The sequence below is a fragment of the Hyperolius riggenbachi genome, chromosome 7 (assembly GCF_040937935.1).
Source record: "Hyperolius riggenbachi isolate aHypRig1 chromosome 7, aHypRig1.pri, whole genome shotgun sequence".
Taxonomy (NCBI): domain Eukaryota; kingdom Metazoa; phylum Chordata; class Amphibia; order Anura; family Hyperoliidae; genus Hyperolius; species Hyperolius riggenbachi.
Genome location: NC_090652.1, coordinates 121440273 through 121459602, shown reverse-complemented (window position 1 = coordinate 121459602; position 19330 = coordinate 121440273). Strand labels below are relative to the sequence as shown.

The window sequence follows — 19330 nt, the reverse complement described above, 5'->3', positions numbered from 1 at the left end:
TAGGCATTCAGTGGAGTCATGCATCCATTCTGCATCCAATCTGCGTGTAGTGGAAATAGGCCCTTAGTGTGAAGCATTTGCAATGTGATTTTTTTTTCCCCCAATCGTAAGCGCCGTCCTGCTGTATTTTTGCTGCACTTGAGTTCCTATACTTTGTATAGGCGTTCTGGAAAATTACAGCAATCATGCTGCTGTGTGATTTTCTCATGATTCATCAACTCAAATTATTTTTCCGCCATTTTTTTTTTCTCCTGTCGCAAATGCAGTGCATGCACTGCCAATACAGTGCGTTACCACTAAACACTACATTAAAATATGGGCATATGGACAGCTCAAGGATCTCTTCAGAGGAATGGTTTTCCAAGGCTTCTGTAACGGGCCGTTTCCACTAGCTACAGATTCACAGCATTTCCCAGAATGCAAGCTGCATTGGGAAACACTGCTTATCTGTAGCATGGCTTGCCATCCAGATCCCACTTCCATCCAGGGGTGTAACTATAAGGGAGCAGCACTTGGGGTCTCAGGGGCGGGGCCAGAGCAGTGAGGGTCCCCAACTACTAACCTTCGCTCCCTTCAATACAAGGATCCATCCTCCAGGTCAAGTGTTTTTGTGGCTACACTTGTTATGGGGGTGAAGATCATGATGGCCACACTTGTTATGACCCTTGTGAGATGGGCTCTCAGGCTGTGAGGGTCACCAGGGGTAGGAGTATATACATTGGGGCCCCATCAAAGTTTGGCTGGGGAGCCCATGATTTGTAGCTATGCCCTGGCACGCAGCCAAATACTAAGCTGTACATGGCACGGCTGTTACAGATGTGGCCATGCCTGCCGTACTGCTGCGTAGCTGCAGAGGAAATAAGTACTTAGGCTTGGTTCACACATAAATCTGTACATTTCCATTTCAGTCCTAGGATTGGAACTGTACATTTTTTATTTGTGAACCTAGCCATAGAAAACAAAACTGATACAAAACTGACAGGATAGGACTGGAAGGACACTGTACACCTTTTATGTGTGAACCTTATTTACACTGCATGCTGAAACACTGCTGCATTATATCTTTCCATAGCTGTGCATTGTGAAAAAAACTTTCAGTTAAAACATGTATAATGTGAACTGAGCCGTAGGAAAATATAGACATTACCTTTCATATCAGTTGTCCGTTCAGTTAAAACGGACACGTCCTGGCAGTTGACCGCCTTGCAACAGTTCATCCGCTAGTCCCCTTGCATTCCAATGGGATCATTCAAAAATGCAGTTAGGATGGTGGTTGTAAGAACATTTGTTATACATGACAGTTACTCTGAGTTCTTGAATATCACATGCATGGATCTTTATTTGTTGGGGGGGGAGGAGGTATTTTTTTTTTTTTTTTAAAGAGTCACATTTTCCGTTTCACTCATATACAGTATATGGATTAGTGCACATATCTAAAAGTTCCCTTATCAATTAATGGGGGCTTTCAGATTCTGCCATAAGTCCTCTCCTCCTTCCCAAACTATCATTCCCACCTCCTCCTGGGCACTGGAGGTAGGGAACAGGCCCTTGTTCAGCCAGCATGCTCAGAAAAAGCAAGGGAAGCTCTGCCTAATATTATCAATCATGAAGGTTGGTATTGCTAAGGGGGTGAAGCCTGAGACCCCGTTTCCTCTTGTGCGCGGCATGCGTCTTGCGAGATGTGATGCCGGCACAGCTGCTCGTGTCTCGCAGCCAAATCCCTCTAGCCACGCTATGGGCGGCTATGGGATTCGGACGGTAACGCGAGCAATTATGCTGCAGGGCCTCAGATTTTTCCTCGGCCCCGAATTCGGATGCTCTGCATAGAGTTCTATAGGCTGCTAAATTTCATCCGAATTTGTGGCCGAGGAATCGGTCCGTTTTCACACAAATGGTAACTTAGCCTTAGTGGGCACATTTTTATTGCACAGTTAATACCCATATACTGTACCTGGGCTGTCTAACTAAATAATGTAAGCTAGGATCTTCATATTCAAATATTGCCTTTGCCTAAGGCACCACAATGACCAGAAACATCCATTCATACTATTAATCCCCCCCCCCCCCTCAAAAAACTTAAAATTGGCACCATACTAATACTTCAGCTGCCACTCACTGGCAGTTATCTGCTGAATAGTAGGGATTCATGAAAACGATCAGAAAAGCTGCCTCCCTTCTAAAGCGCTCCATGCCTCGTTCCATCTTCTCACACTTTCGCCTTCAGAGTGGACATTTGGGTTTAGAAGGCGGAAGTGTAAGCGGATGGAATGTGGCATGGAGCACATTGGAAGAGAGGCGACAGCTTAGGTGACTTAACCCCCGTATACACAGCCCGTGCCCATGCACACTCCTGGACGATCTCACTTTTCACAAAATCATTTGCGTTCATCTTTACTGACCAGTCTGTGCAGCAAGGACATCAGTCCCCGTGAATAGCGGTTACAGCAATTCCATACACTGATGGCAAACGGCATGCCGTGATATAAATCTTTTGCTGCTGTACTTTTATAAATCTGCCTCAATCACTTTAAACAGGAACTTTAAAGGACAACTGTAACAAAAGAGATATGGAGGCTGCCATATTATTTCATTTTTAACAATACAAACTGACTGGCAATCCTGCTGACCTCTAATACTTTTAGCAATAGGCCCTGAACAAGCATGCAGCAGATCAGGTGTTAGGCCTGGTGCACACCAGAGGAGTTTTTCTGAGCATTTTGAGTTTTTAATTCTGCTGCTAATGTTATCCTATGTGTCTGTGCACACTGGAGCAATGAGGTTTTGTAAAAAAACAAAAACCCATAGCATTACATTGGGAAGAGCTTTTGAAACCTCTAAAAGCTCTTCCCAATGTAATGCTATGGGTTTTTTTTTTTACAAAACCTCATTGCTCCAGTGTGCACAGACACATAGGATAACATTAGCAGCAGACTTATAAACTCAAAACGCTCAGAAAAACTCCTCTGGTGTGCACCAGGCCTTACTGACATTGTCAGATCTGACAAGATTAGCTGCATGTTTGTTTCTGGTGTGATTCAGAGACTACTGCAGCCAAATAGATCGGCAGGGCTGCCTGGTAACATTGTTTAGAAGGAAATAAATATGGCAGCCTCCATATTCTACTCACTTCAGTTGTCCTTTAACTCAGGATTGACCTTCATCCTAATCAGTAGCCGATATCCCTTTTCCCATCTTTACGTTTTCGCTAATAGATCATCAGGGGGGTCTTTATGGCTGATATTGTGGTGAAACCCTCCCACAGTGTGATGTCATGACCAAGGTCCTGTCAGTCTGCTGTCTATGAACCTTGTTGTTGCTTTGTGGGAAATAACGAGTTTTTTTTCAACTGCCCAGCAACCAGTATCTCCCTCTGTGCATAGAACTCTCAGTAACGAACATTCTGCACAGATCACCTGGCAGAACTAAAGATTTCACCACTAGAGATTTCAGACTGTAAAACAGGGAGAGGAAAGATTTTACAATGGGCAAACACTGACTAAATCATTTATACATAATTATTGTAAAAAAATAAGCAACTTCCTTTATTATGTTATTTTCACTACTGTTCCATTACCAGCAATGCAGCACCAGTTCAGGCTTGCAGTAACACATTGCAATGAGAGAAGACTGGCCGCTTCAGCTGCAGTTGGGAGTTTTCATTCAGTTCAGGAAAGCAAGCTTTCTGAATAGCTTGCTTGCGTTTCCTAGCAACCGGTGCTCTCCATCCAACATCCTCTGTTTTCCTGCTTGTGTTCCTTGTTAATAAAGTTCTTGAGAGACCGTTGCTGCGCTGTGTGAAGGAAGCGCTGTGGTTACTAGGGGCAGGAAACATGGCGGCGGAGAGCGATCAGCGTGCAGCTACTGAAGTGTCTCAGGCCGTGGCTCGGCACCTGAACTGCCTGACTGACGACAACAAGAACACCAGAAAGAGAGCGCTGGCCGCTATCCAGAAGGAGGCCGAAGACCAGAGGCTGCCCAGCGGGGCGCTGCAGGAAGTGTTCGGGGAGCTGCTGAAGCCTCTGCTCAGGTGCCTGTCAGACCCCATGGAGAAGTGCAGGGAGCTCACCATCCAGATAATTAACTATTGTGTGACTAATGTCCCCATGCCCGAGGAGGCCCTGCCTTACCTCATGCCAGCTATCTGCCAGCGCTTAGCCAACCAGGATATCACAGAGCCATCTGAGGAGCTCAGGCTGGCCCTGACCGAGCTGCTCACCCTGCTAGTAGAGCTCTGTGGCAAGAAACTGGCTCCTTACCTTGACGAGATGATCAGAATACTGCAGAGGACTATTGTTGACCCCTTCCCTGATGTGAAGAAAGAAAGCTGCAAGTGTGCTGTCAACTATGCCAAGAGCATACCAGGTAGAGTTACATACACCTGTGGTTCCTTGTTACTGGGCAGGCATATGCCGTCCTGTACCTGCGCATGCCTTGTTCTTATACAAGAGTGTGGCCGTGAGCTTCAGGGGTCCCAGCGCTGGAACAATGAGGAGGAGGGAGACGGGAGAAGGCTCTGCTGGATCCAGAGGCTTCCCTATACCAAGGTAAGTATACACCAGTATTAGCAGCCCCCTCCTCCCCAGTTTAGTCAGGTGTGCCACAGTATTATCAACCTTCTCCCCAGTGTAGGTAGCCAGGTGTGCCCCTAGTATAAGCAGTCCCCTCCTCCCCAGTTTTTGTAATCAGATGTGCCCCAGAATTAGCAACCTCTCCCCAGTTTAGGCATCCTGGTGGGCACTAGTCTACTTTAGGGGACATAGCAGAAAACCTTATAGGGAACAGTTCTCCAATCACAGTAACCTATAATTACAGTACAAAGTGTTGTGATTAGACAAATGGTGTGGGCGTAGTGTACTACAACCTATTGGATGCCTAACAGTTCGAGACGGTGACATCCACCCATTCATGATAGCTGAATTTATCTATGATGTTTCCTGCTGGGTCCACTAAAGTAGACCGGTGCCCCAGTATAAGCAGCCCTGCACTTAAGGTAGCCAGGTGTGGCCCAGTATTAGCAGCTCCTTACCTCCCTGATATAGGTAGCCAGGTGTGCCCGAATACTAGCAGCTCGCTCCCTCCCTCCCTAGTATAGGTAGCCAGGTGTGCCCCAGTATTAGCAGCTCCTTACCTCCCTAATATAGGTAGCCAGGTGTGCCCCAATACTAGCAGCTCCCTCCTTCCCTAATATAGGTAGCCAGGTGTTCCCCGAATACTAGCAGCTCGCTCCCTCCCTCCCTAGTATAGGTAGCCAGGTGTGCCCCAGTATTAGGAGCTCCCTCCCTCCCTAATATAGGTAGCCAGGTGTGCTCCAATACTAGCAGCTCCCTCCCTCCTTAGTATAGATAGCCAGGTGTGCCCCAATACTAGCAGCTCCCTCACTCCCTAGTATAGGTAGCCAGGTGTGCCCCAGTATTAGCAGCTCCCTCCCTCCCTAGTATAGGTAGCCAGGTGTGCCCCAATACTAGCAGCTCCCTCCCTCCCTAGTATAGGTAGCCAGATGTGCCCCAATACTAGCAGCTCCCTCCCTCCCTAGTATAGGTAGCCAGGTGTGCCCCAGTATTAGTAGCTCCCTCCCTAGTATAGGTAGCCAGGTGTGCCCCAGTATTAGTAGCTCCCTCCCTAGTATAGGTAGCCAGATGTGCCCCAATACTAGCAGCTCCCTCCCTCCCTAGTATAGGTAGCCAGGTGTGCCCCAGTATGAGCAGCCACATCTTGCAATGCAGGGCAATGTTCAATGCCTTCGGCCTCCCTCCTTATGCAGAGTTGCAAGCAAAGAATATTAATGAGTTTACTCACCCACTTGCATTTTCCACTGCTGATCTCAATGGCAACAGTATGTCGCTCTTTATGTGACATGCTGGCAAGGAGTGGCGGCGGGTCACATGACACCACTGTAGCCATGGAAATCGGCGGTGGAAGCTGCAAGCGGGTGAAAAAAATCTATCAATTATGCTCCACTCACAACTCTGCATTAGGAGGAAGGGAGAAAGGAAGGGAAGGCATTGAATCCAGCCTTGCAATGGCTGGATTGAACAGCTAAACAGGACAAGAAAAGCTCACAGGCCATAGTTTGCCCCTGGCCGATCTACTGTGTGTATGGTGTCCCCGATACATCCGTGAGAGGTCTAACATGCCAGATCATCTTGCCTGTATGCAGCCCGACATGATTGTTTTCACCAGCTCTCCACCTTTACATTCAGGGAAGCTGCTAGGGCTCTCTGGGCGTACGAGAGGTATCGGCGCAGGAGACTTGGGCGCAGGATACAGCCGGTATATGGCTGATCCTGCTGACGCACAAGTTCCCGGCCGTGCTAAATACTATTCCCCCTCCAGGCTGCCATGGATGGTGGGGAATGAAATAATTCGGCTTCCAATTGCTGGAAGCCGAGTTATTGTGTTTTAAAAGTAACTTCAGCTCCGTCTCTTGGCGGCGCTGAAGTTACACTCTCTGCACTGCTATAGCTGTAATTCCTATTACGGCCTATGGTGGCGCCCAAGTCTCCTGCGCTGTATTAACAGTGTTCGCTCTCTGGAGCTCTGTTTTGGAATACAAGTAGCACTATCAAGAAAGTAAAGAACATAGGGGCAGATTCACAAAATCATGGTGAAATTTACATGCGCACACAAACTAACTGATGTTGCATAAACAGTGCTACCCGCATTATGTACACAACGTGCGCATTACCCATATGATTTAGGATAGACAGTATGCACAGCATGCATTATACAAGCAACATGTGGGTTGTGTACATAAAATGAGTTGTGCCATTTGCATAATGCCCATTTATGTCGTTTCCATAAATGCAGGCAAACTTTGTGTGCACATAGTTTGGTTAAAATAAAAGACGTCCATCCAAGTTCAACCAGAGTGAGAAAAAAAATGACTGTTCTGAACCAGCAAATATCCCATTTGTAAATGTTATTGTTACCTTCTGCAGGCTCTTTTTAAAGCAGTCCTGAATTCAGATCTGCATGTCTGCTGTAAAAGATAAGCAACAGTATAAAAACTTTTAAAGAAAAACATTTCTTTGTTACAGCTTACAGAACTCCTGCAATAAATCTGCAGTGTCTACTTTTTGCTTTCATGGAAGCAGACAAAGGGTTAACATCCTGTGTTAGCTGTGTCTTCCGAGGACTGACACATTTCTGTGCTGACAGCTAAGAGATCCAATTACACTTGTGAATAATTAAAGATGAGGAGGAATTATACAGGCTCTTCTCTCTAAAAACACACAGTGCATTTAACTTTGTTTTCCTTGTGTCCTGTGCAAGAGTTCAGGTACAGTTTAAGTTACCATAGGGAACCTAAAGTGAGAGAAATACAGCAAAGTACAATTAGTGGAAAATGGGCCTCAATACATTTTTTTTTCTGTTTTGTCATTTAACCTCCATAAATGCATTGTAGCTTTTGAAGATCTGTCTCTTATTTTGTGTCCAACTCTGCCTGTCTGTTTATATGTCGATATTTTGATATTTTTCATTTCAGAACAATTTCATATGCAGTCAGAATCTCTCATAAAGCCGCTTATGCAGACAATATCACACCAGCATTCTAAAGTGCGTGTAGCTGTCATCCAGACAACAGGGGCTGTCATACAGTATGGCAATGGGAAGTCACTAGATGATGTTCTGTCACATCTGGCACAGAGACTTTTTGATGATTCCCCTCAGGTATGTAGTAGCACAAAGGTCATCTTATAGAGAATGTATTGTAAATATGTTCCAATCCCAGCATTTTAAGCAATTGTTTAAAATTGAAATTACTTTTAGATACATAAAAGAACATTTGAAAGCATTTCCTGAGCGTAAAAACATTTACTTTTAATACATAGAGCAGTGTGCTAATCGGCAAATGTAATCATTGCCAGCCCAGGAGAAGCTCTGTGCCTGGTTTATCCACTCTGCCCCCCCCCACCCCTGCTGAAGTGACTCTTGTTCCCATGGCAACATGTCTATTAACAGAGGGAGAACAGAGTGAAGAGACCAGGCACATAGCTTCTCCTGTGGCTGTCAATTATTACATTTGCCTAATAGCAGGCTGCTCTTTGCATTCAAATTTAAATTTTTTACACATACAGGGAATGCTTTCAAATGTTCTTTTAAGCACCTAATAGTAGGTACTTACATTTTAGTGAAGGAATATTTGATTTGGTAACCTCCCACCTGTGGTTCGTTATGACACCCCGTGGACAGCAGAGATTCACCAACGTGATCGCTTCAGGCAGATAGCAGAACCATTTCAGATGTCTGTATCTCGATAATCACATCCACTTTTATTAAAACAACAATACAGATGTAACGCTGGGAGATACCAGTACATACACAGGTAAAGGTCAAAAAAGTGTTTTCCTCCCCAAACCTCTGTATACAGCTACCTCATATACTATCCCATAATGCACTATGGAGAGTAACTGTCAACAGAAAGTAGGAGGGGAAAAATGTACATAACTGAAAATGGGCGTTACAAAAAAGGACCACAGAGTGGCTGTGCTGCACACTAACTGAACAAAATACATGCTGTAGAGATATAGAACAGTCAGGCCCCTTTCACACTGGAATTTCCTGTTTTGCCGCAAGGTAACGTTATGCCAATGAAAATCTATGGGGCATTTTATACCTGGCGCGGTGCAACGCAATCTGCCAGAAGTGCTCGATTTACCGCGAGAGCAACAGCGTGTCGTTGGGCAACATGCGCGGCGAACCAGAAGTCTATGGTGACAGTTTTTTTTTTTTAAAAATTTGCGTACGCGTTGCAGCGCGCATGCGAGGAGGCATATTTTTTCAATACACTTCTGCATAATTCTGATTCCAGCCACAGAAAGTGAGTGCTAGAGAGCCTCACTTCCTGCTTGGCTTGCAGCTATAAGGGAGAATAATGCGCATTGCCGCGGTAATCTATGAAGGCTATTTTTAGCAGTGCGATGCATTCATCACACCGCAGCGCTCCTACAATGCCGGTTTCCAGTGCGAAACCGGCCTCAGAATGCAGTGCAGTGTTTAACCTCTGCTGAGACAGAACAAGGAAGTTTATTCCCACTTTAGGCTATAGCTTCTTATTGATGCCTAACAGATTCACCTGTATGTGGCCAGTCCTGTGTCCACTTCTTCTTTCTCTTTCCTGCCCAAATCTCTATCTAGCTCTACTCTTGCACACCTTCCTCAGTTAAACCAATGCAGTGGTGTCCAAGGTCTTGCCCCCCTCAGGCCCTTTCTGTAGGGGTAATGACAGTGCTAGGGCACATTATTATGCTGTCAGCAGTCCCCTATAAACTCTACATATATGTGTATTTATAGTGTACTTCAAAGAGTGGAAACTGGAGAATGAAGCTAAAGTAATTCCCTAGAGAACCAAGGGAGACCACAGAGTTCAACATAGATTGTGTCCTTATTGGAAGTGTAATGGAGACCTTAGAATGGTGATAGTGCTAACTACTGATCCACTGTGCTGCCTCCACCTGGGACACACATCAATAAGGACCTGTATGGCGATGCATCTCTTCCATCACTTTCTCCAGAGCCAGAAGAAAAAGTTTTATTTGCATTTCCATATTGTTTATTTTGTGATTTTATTAGCTCTTGTTCCCAAAGTAATATTCTGGTTCTTAACGCATAATTGCAGGAATGAAGTTCCCCCACTCATACCTACATCTCCATAATATCCATGAGGTACAAAGTACTCTGATGGTATAAAAAGCATCTGAATGCCTTCAGTACATTCCTGGCCAGCGGTCACATGAAAACTGTCAACCTTTCAAGTGCACTGCTCCAAACCTGTCATCCTCCAAGTAGACAACTGGTTCCCATGTGTACCCCCACAATGCTTACCAGTCCTGGCCACACACCTTCTCACTGTGGGAACTACATCATTTATTTGAGACATACCGGTAGCACCCCATCTCCATACAGGGGCAAAAGGAAAAATAGCAAAATGGGGAAGAGGTTCAGACAGAATGGGTTCATTGACGGACAAAAAAACATATGGGTATTTCTGCGCTGGTCAATCCCGAAACCAGTAAACAAAGTGCAATCTGGAGTAATAAGCAAAAGATTAGTAAGAACTGGTATAATGCTCTACAGTTTTCTCCCCAGAATTTTTTTCCTGCCGGGTGGTATGAAAAAGTAGCCGGGTGGCATGAAAAGGTAGCTGGATGGCATGAAAAAGTAGCCGGGTGGCATGAAAAAGTAGCCGGGTGGCATGAAAAAGTAGCCGGGTGGCATGAAAAAAATGGCTGGGTGAGATGAGAGAATACACGGCTGGCGCTACTCTACTTACAGCAGAGGAGGAGGTGAGCAGATGACAGCCGGGCGCTCACCAAAACTAGCCGGGTGGAGCACCTGGCTAAAAGAGCCTGGGGAGAACACTGATCTGTGAATGCTGCAATGCAGAATATCCTTTGTCTCATGAATACAAAAATGACAGAATTAAGGGCTCGTTTCCACCATAGCGAATCCGCATGCGGCGCCGACATGCGGATTCGCTTGGTACATTGAAGTGGCCGGGGCTGTTTCCATATGTGCGGCGTGCGGGAGCGATTTGGCGGCGGGCCAAATATGCACGACGGGCACCCACAGAATTCGCCTGCGTCGGGAATCCATGCGAATCGCCGCTAATGTATTTAATAGGAAAAACGCATGCGTTTTTTACATGCGTTTTTACCCGCGATTCGCGTGCGATTTCGCACCTTTTTCAATGTTATTTTGCCCTGGCAGAGTCATGGTTAATTTCGCATGGCACTCTGCCATGCGAAATCGCGGGTAAAAACGCATGCGGAAACGCATCCGCATGCGTTTTTACAAGCGTCGGGATGCCGGCGAAATTGCGTCACAACAGTGGAAACGGGCCCTAAAGCAATCTCCATACATCTGAGGCGCCTGACCAAATTAATATTCAATAAACACACACTCTCACTAAATCACTATAACAGACCTCTCATCCATTAAAGATGTTATATGGCTGGCGCCAAACAGCAAGGCTATACAACACTCGCCGTCCAGCATACACTGGGTACCCAGCTTCTAGGAAGAACAATAGAATAAAATTAGAAACGGGGACCCCCTTGAAGCTTGCTGATCCGATATACAGTGGGTTGCAAAAGTATTCGGCCCCCTTGAAGTTTTCCACATTTTGTCACATTACTGCCACAAACATGCATCAATTTTATTGGAATTCCACATGAAAGACCAACACAAAGTGGTGTACACATGAGAAGTGGAATGAAAATCATACATGATTCTAAACATTTTTTACAAATAAATAACTGCAAAGTGGTGTGTGCATAATTATTCGGCCCCCTTTGATCTGAGTGCAGTCAGTTGCCTATAGACATTGCCTGATGAGTGCTAATGACTAAATAGAGTGCACCTGTGTGTAATCTAATGTCAGTACAAATACAGCTGCTCTGTGAGGGCCTCAGAGGTTGTCTAAGAGAATATTGGGAGCAACAACACCGTGAAGTCCAAAGAACACACAAGACAGGTCAGGGATCAAGTTATTGAGAAATTTAAAGCAGGCTTAGGCTACAAAAAGATTTCCAAAGCCTTGAACATCCCACGGAGCACTGTTCAAGCGATCATTCAGAAATGGAAGGAGTATGGCACAACTGTAAACCTACCAAGACAAGGCCATCCACCTAAACTCGCAGGCCGAGCAAGGAGAGCGCTGATCAGAAATGCAGTCAAGAGGCCCATGGTGACTCTGGACGAGCTGCAGAGATCTACAGCTCAGGTGGGAGACTCTGTCCATAGGACAACTATTAGTCATGCACTGTACAAAGTTGGCCTTTATTGAAGAGTGGCAAGAAGAAAGGCATTGTTAACAGAAAGCATAAGAAGTCCCGTTTGCAGTTTGCCACAAGCCATGTGGGGGACACAGCAACCATGTGGAAGAAGGTGCTCTGGTCAGATGAGACCAAAATGGAACTTTTTGGCCAAAATGCAAAACGCTATGTGTGGCGGAAAACTAACACTGCACATCACTCTGAACACACCATCCCCACTGTCAAATATGGTGGTGGCAGCATCATGCTCGGGGGGTGCATCTCTTCAGCAGGGACAGGGAAGATGGTCAGAGTTGATGGGTAGATGGATGGAGCCAAATACAGGGCAAACTTGGAAGAAAACCTCTTGGAGACTGCAAAAGACTTGAGACTGGGGTGGAGGTTCACCTTCCAGCAGGACAATGACCCTAAACATAAAGCCAGGGCAACAATGGAATGGTTTAAAACAAAACATATCTATGTGTTAGAATGGCCCAGTCAAAGTCCAGATCTAAATCCAATCGAGATTCTGTGGCAAGATCTGAAAACTGCTGTTCACAAACGCTGTCCATCTAATCTGACTGAGCTGGAGCTGTTTTGCAAAGAAGAATGGGCAAGGATTTCAGTCTCTAGATGTGAAAAGCTGGTAGAGACATACCCTAAAAGACTGGCAGCTGTAAATGCAGCAAAAGGTGGTTCTACAAAGTGTTGACTCAGGGGGCCGAATAATTACGCACACCCCACTTTGCAGTTATTTATTTGTAAAAAAATGTTTGGAATGATGTATGATTTTCAATCCACTTCTCACATGTACACCACTTTGTATTGATCTTTCACATGGAATTCCAATAAATTTGATGCATGTTTGTGGCAATAATGTGACAAAATGTGAAAAACTTCAAGGGGGCCGAATACTTTTGCAACCCACTGTAGATAACAAAATTGATAGATCAATTTATTCCACGGGTTAGAAAAGGGTACTGTCCACAGACTAATCAACAGGGAGAAAGAGCCTAACAGTTGCCACATATATACCGTAGTGGGAGAATAGGATTTAGTGATTTACTGTAGATGTTTTACTTTTTTTTTTTTATATACTTTATTAATTTATTAATACTGATTTACATACTTACATTTATCCCAGGTGGCACCATCCTTACTGCTGCCAGGTGCCTCACTGCAGAGTGTTTGTGTGTTCCAAAGTGAGTAGAAACATCTGGTCTCCCATAATGCTCTGAGAAGAGAATTCTGCATGAGGAAACAGCCTAGTCTAAACGTCACTTGGGGGGGGGGGGGGGGGGGGGGGTTTACATAACAAGATACAGCAATATATACATATAGGAAGTATTTTTGATGCTGAAAGCAGGGTGATTAACATACAATTGGGTATCTTGAATAATGTATTACATCATTTTTATTACTGAAAAGGCAATATAGTATATTACACGCAGCTCTAAAAGCAATTTTTAGTTAGTGACAAACAGTTCCATGCTTAAAGCACAACTGAAGTGAGATGTATATGGAAGCTGCCATGTTTATTTCTTTATAAGCAATACCAGCTGCCTGGCTACCCTGCTGATCCTCTGTATCTAATGCATTTAGCCATAGACCCTGAACAAGCATATGCAGATCAGATGTTTCTGACATTATTGTTAGAACTGACAAGATTAGCTGCATGCTTGTTTCTGCTGTTATCCAAACACTACTGCAGCCAAATATATCAGCAGGGCTGCCAGGCAACTGGTATTGTTTAAGAGGAAATAAATATGGCAGCTTCTATATTCTTCTCACTACAGTTGACCTTTAATGTATCGCCAAATATTTAACATATAAGAATTTTAGCACGCTGGCTTCCTGAGTAATATACAGAGCCCGTCTAGGATCAATTCCGTATTGAAATATGTAATCACTAGATACAGTATTGAAATGCATATCATCACTAGAAAAAACCATAGGAACCAATAATGTCTGGACTAGGTTCCGCAAGTAGCAAGATGAAATACATGTATCAACATTAAGGCCTAGTGCTCACCAGAGCGGTTCTGCTGCGGTTTGTGATCTGCTTGCGGGTGCGGATCCGCTAGGGTAATGTATTTCAATGGGCTGGTGCACACCAGAGCGGGAGGCGTTTTGCAGAAACGCATACTCCAGGGCTGCTGCAGATTTTGGATTGCGGATGCGTTTCTGCTTCAATGTTAAGTATAGGAAAAACGCAAATCGCTCTGAGAAACGGCACTTCAGAGCGGTTTGCCAGGCGTTTTTTGTTACAGTAGCTGTTCAGTAACAGCTTTACTGTAGCAATACATGAAATCTACTACACCAAAAACTCTTCACAAAACCGCAAAATGCTAGCTGAAACGCTACAGAAAAAGAAGAAAAAGCGTTTTAAAATCTGCTAGCATTTTGCGGATCTGCTAGCGGTTTTTGGTGTGCACCAGGCCTACGACCCATATCTCCGATATTCATATTCTTCCAAGTCTTTGTAATCAATCCAGACTGCCCAAATCATAACATTTATCCTTATTAGTAAGCATATACTCCTCTATCTCCTCTATACATTTATTAGAATGAAGCATTGCCTTACAGTCACAGTGCTGCTAGATTTCCATTTAAGGCCTGGTGCACACCAGAGGAGTTTTTCTGAGCGTTTTGAGTTTTTAAATCTTCTGCTAATGTTATCCTATGTGTCTGTGCACACTGGAGCAATGAGGTTTTGTAAAAAAACCCATAGCATTACATTGGGAAGAGCTTTTAGAGGTTTCAAAAGCTCTTCCCAATGTAATACTATGAGGTTTTTTACAAAACCTCCTTGCTCCAGTGTGCACAGACACATAGGATAACATTAGCAGCAGATTTAAAAACTCAAAACGCTCAGAAAAACTCCTCTGGTGTGCACAGGCCTAAGTGGGATCAAGCTTTTGGCTCCATTAAGCATGTGTGGTACTATTGACTTTGTGTATTGTTGAATTTTTATTAAATGTAGAAGAAATCTCCACTCTATCTGTTGGGCTGACACTGATCTATATATCCTGACTACAAGTCCAAAAAATGTGAAGAAAAAAGTCCCCCTGTCTCCGCATCCCCTACAATATCTATTATTTCCATCTCTATAGATCATGGCCAATCTATCTGGTGTTCTGTACCATCTAGCCTTCCTGAATCCTTGTATTAATGGATGAGATATGAGCATGCTGCAACTGAATGGTGTATTATATATTACTATGTATCATTACAGCACCTACAGCTGAAGTGAGGGAGATGTGGAGTCTACCATATTTATTTCCTTTTAAAGAGAATCTGTACTGTCCGATTTGTACAATAAAAAACATACCAATCGAGTCACTGTGATCTCCTGGATCCCTCTTTGCCGTTTCTATTACAAAATGAATTATCTGCACTCCAGGCAGGGATTCTCAGTTTCTCAGCATGGGCAGCTCCCTCCCCCCTCAGACAAGCTGAAATTGAGAGCAGAGACCTGTCTGTGGGGAATAAACAAAGCACACACACACACACACACAGCCTGCAGGGGGCGTGCATAACTTCTCCCTATCACAGCAGAGGCAGTGCATACCTCTTTGGGTCGACAAAGCTTGAGAAAGAAGATTAGATATATTACAGAGACAGTGCAACTAGAAAAGGCTGCAGTAATCCAGAGCAAATAAGAACAGGTATGGGAACTTATAGGATAGAAGAAATGAGGCTGAAAAGTTTGTTACAGAGTCTCTTTAAAGAGACACTGAAGCGAAAAAATATATATGATATAATGAATTGGTTGTGTACTATGAATAATTACTAGAAGATTAGCAGCAAAGAAAATATTCTCATATTTTTATTTTCAGGTATATTGTGTTTTTTTTCTAACATTGCATCATTATATAATATGTGCAGATTACACAACACTCTGCATTCAAAATGATTCTTTCAGAGCAGTCTGTGAACTAATGACCTCTCCTCTGGCAGAGAAAAAGAAAACAGTTCACGAACAGTTGAGATAATAAAAGTCAGAAGACAGCCCTCTCCACCACTTTGAAAGTCGTAGAGCTTAATGGCTTTTTTGCATAGAGATAACAACTGGAGTTTCTTAACTCTTCCTGTACTGGGAACAATTAGACTGATGTATCTGATCTTAATGTTTTATTTCTTAGCTGTACTACACATACAAATCATAATATCATAAAAAATTTTTTTGCTACAGTGTCTCTTTAACACCAATTGTATGGCTATCCTGCTGATCCTCTGTCTCTAATGCTTTTAGCCATATACCCTGAATAAGCATAAGCGTGTCAGGTGTTTTCTGATATTTTGGTCAGATGTGACAAGATTGGCTGCATGCTTGTTTCTGGTATTCAGACACCGCTGCAGCCAAAGATATAAGCAGGGCTGCCCGGCAATTGGTATTGTCCAGAAGGATATATTTCTCCACCATGTACTTGTTGCTTCAGGTGTCCTTACAGTATACAGTATACAGAAGGTGAGTAATCTAACATCAGATTTACTTACCTGTGTTTTCCTCCGGCCTCTAGAAGCCTATGTGTCCCTCACTGCAGCTCCGCTGTCAGACAGTCTCCTGGGGTCCCCTCTGTAGCGGCCGATGGCCAAGACAGCAGCTTCTGGGCAGGCATGTGGACGTGCTGCTTGTGGTCGTTCTGCCCAGGCGTAGTACATCTGCCCCTGTGCAGAATGCTCCCAGCTGCTTCACATCCACACACATGCGCAGAGGTCAACGGCCTGGCCCGGCTCAGCGGCCTCTAGGTAGGTCCCTAGGACACTGACTGAGAACGGAGCTGTAGTGGGGGGGCCCATAGGCTTCTAGAGGCTGGAGAAAACCCCAGGTAAGTAATCTGTTAGATTATATGGTGTGTGCATGCGCATGGCAGCAACCCGTTCCCCACAAGGTGCGTATGGCTGCAACATGCACACCGTCCTGACTTGCGCATACTGCTGCGACCCACTGTCCACGACCGCTGTCTGAAGTCTGCCTGCTTGCCGTGCATGCCCGCCAGGCACAATGGTCACTGGAGGATGCAGGGACAGGGAGTTTATTATAAAGGATTCCTTGGGATGTAAAGATCAGAGCGCTAGCTTACAGAACTGGGCAAAAATTAAACCGTGTAACACAGTTGTGCTGCTGTAGCGTACATTCCTTTCCCACAAGTTTTGTAGAGATTAAGGCGAGGTGCTGTCACAGGTTTCTCAATCAGTAGATTGGTTGGCTGTCAGTGAGTGGGAGGAAGCCAGGCTTGCCAGTGAGGAAGCTCTTCAGTAGGATGTTTGGCAAAACAAGTGCCTAATGCCAAGAAATACCTTTCACTCACATTCAACAGTTTCATCATGAGAGGGTTCTGAATAAAGTCAAGCTGTTGTTTGGTGATAGAAGCATAAACTGTTAATTAGGACAAAATAGCTTTATTTTAATATGCCTCATTTGGGATAAAAACAGCAGCTTCCTTCTAGCCAAGCAAAGCATAGGAAATATGGTATTTGTGCCAGAACAGTTTTTATGCTCCATATGCGTAAGTGTAAATCAGATATTGGATTTCTGTCACCTGAAGCTGTCATTTGTCATCATTTCAGGTGACATTCTGATGACTTTATAACGATTCCTTGATTTCTGCACTTCGTCTCATTCAGATAATTTGCGTCGGCCTTTTCAGCAAATTGCTATTGTGTTCTACAGCTGAAGTCCTGCTAGTGTTGTTAATCTGCTCTGCAATGTATATTTTACAGCAGAGAGATACTGGGTACCGGAGCTGTATGCTTCATTGCAGGGGGAGATGGCAACAATCCGCTATCCCTGTCAGGGCCATATTTACATCTCCAAGTCCCATACAGCTCACCCTTCTATGCCCTGGTGGGGCTGATGGCACAAATGCAAATTTCAGGATTCTGAACACGAGCTCATAAATCCAGTTTTCTACTTTTTGCGCCCCTGGGCCAAGTATGTTGTGGCTCTCCTTTCATGTGCTGCAGCGCCCCTCCCCTCTTCCTTGTGTATCATCCATGTACTGTAGCCCCTCTTTCATAAACCGCTCCCTTGGGAATCAGATTCCCTTTTTCATGTCTTGCTCCCTCTTCTTTCATATGTAGCTTTTATTCTCATGTGCCCCATGGGGCTGCTGCTGCACAAGGCCCGGGCCTTTGTAGCCTTTCCAGAAATTCTGCCCTGTCCGTGACAGCTGCCTTTCAGCACACTGGTGCCTCTAGACTGGTGCCTAGTGCTAAATCCGGCCCTCCCATTGTTTCTAACCTACACAGTCTAGTCAGAATGTCCTGCCTCACTGACGTGCTCATTAGCAAAGTCATGTCACTGGCTATTCTTTACAGCAGTAGTTCTCTATAGTTGCCCAGAACTAGATAGAATGTTTTGACTGAAACAATATTTCACTTATACAGGATCTTCTAAAAAAAATTAGCATATTGTGATAAAGTTCGTTATTTTCTGTAATGTGCTGATAAACATTAGACTTTCATATTTTAGATTCAAATACACACAACTGAAGTAGTTGAAGCCTTTTATTGTTTTAATATTGATGATTTTGGCATACAGCTCATGAAAACCCAAATTTCCTATCTCAAAAAATTAGCATTTTTCATCCGACCAATAAAAGAAAAGTGTTTTTAAAACAAAAAAAGTCAACCTTCAAATAATTATGTTCAGTTATGCACTCAATACTTGGTCGGGAAGCCTTTTGCAGAAATGACTGCTTCAATGCAGCGTGGCATGGAGGCAATCAGCCTGTGGCACTGCTCAGGTGTTATGGAGGCACAGGATGCTTCGATAGCGGCCTTAAAGAGACTCCGTAACAAAAATTGCATCCTGTTTTTTATCATCCTACAAGTTCCAAAAGCTATTCTAATGTGTTCTGACTTACTGCAGCTCGTTCTACTATCACCACTATCAACTTATCTCTCTCTTGTCAGACTTGTCAGCCTGTGTCTGGAAGGCTGCCAAGTTCTTCAGTGTTGTGGTTCTGTGATGCATCTCCCCCCTCCAGGCCCCTCTCTGCACACTGCCTGTGTATTATTTAGATTAGGGCAGCTTCTCTCTTCTCTTTTACAAGCTGGATAAATCCTCCTCTGAGCTGGCTGGGCTTTCACATACTGAGGAATTACATACAGGCAGAGCTGTCTGCACTCTGCAGGAAGAAACAGCCTGACACTTCAGTGGCAGATAGCTGCAGGGGGAAAGAAATACACAAATGATCTCTTGAGATTCAAAAGGAAGGGTGTATACAGCCTGCTTGTGTATGAATGTATTTTCTATGTGTGGACATACTGTACATCAACCTACTTCCTGTTTTAGTGGCCATTTTGTTTGTTTATAAACAAACTTTTTAAAACTGTTTTTAACCACTTTTAATGCGGCGAGGAGCAGCTAAATTGTGACAGAGGGTAATAGGAGATGTCCCCTAACGCACTGGTATGTTTACTTTTGTGCGATTTTAACAATACAGATTCTCTTTAAGCTCATCCAGAGTGTTGGGTCTTGCGTCTACCAACTTTCTCTTCACAATATCCCTCAGATTCTTTATGGGGTTCAGGTCAGGAGAGTTGGCAGGCCAATTGAGCACAGT

The 19330-nt window shown here is 44.3% G+C and overlaps 1 protein-coding gene across 3 annotated transcripts in view; it reads left to right on the top strand.

Annotated features, from left to right (window-relative positions):
• The first annotated feature begins 3779 nt into the window (after positions 1-3779).
• The window catches only part of DNAAF5 (dynein axonemal assembly factor 5), a 455154-nt gene continuing 439603 nt past the window's right edge, over positions 3780-19330 (top strand). For 2 of the 3 annotated variants that reach the window (XM_068244601.1, XM_068244604.1), the window contains exons 1-2: positions 3781-4362; positions 7487-7671. In XM_068244601.1, the coding sequence (XP_068100702.1) occupies positions 3831-4362; positions 7487-7671 (717 nt within the window). In that variant the 5' untranslated portion in view covers positions 3781-3830. Of the gene's footprint in view, positions 4363-7486; positions 7672-19330 lie in introns of all 3 variants that reach the window. The other variant, XM_068244603.1, reaches the window with a different exon arrangement.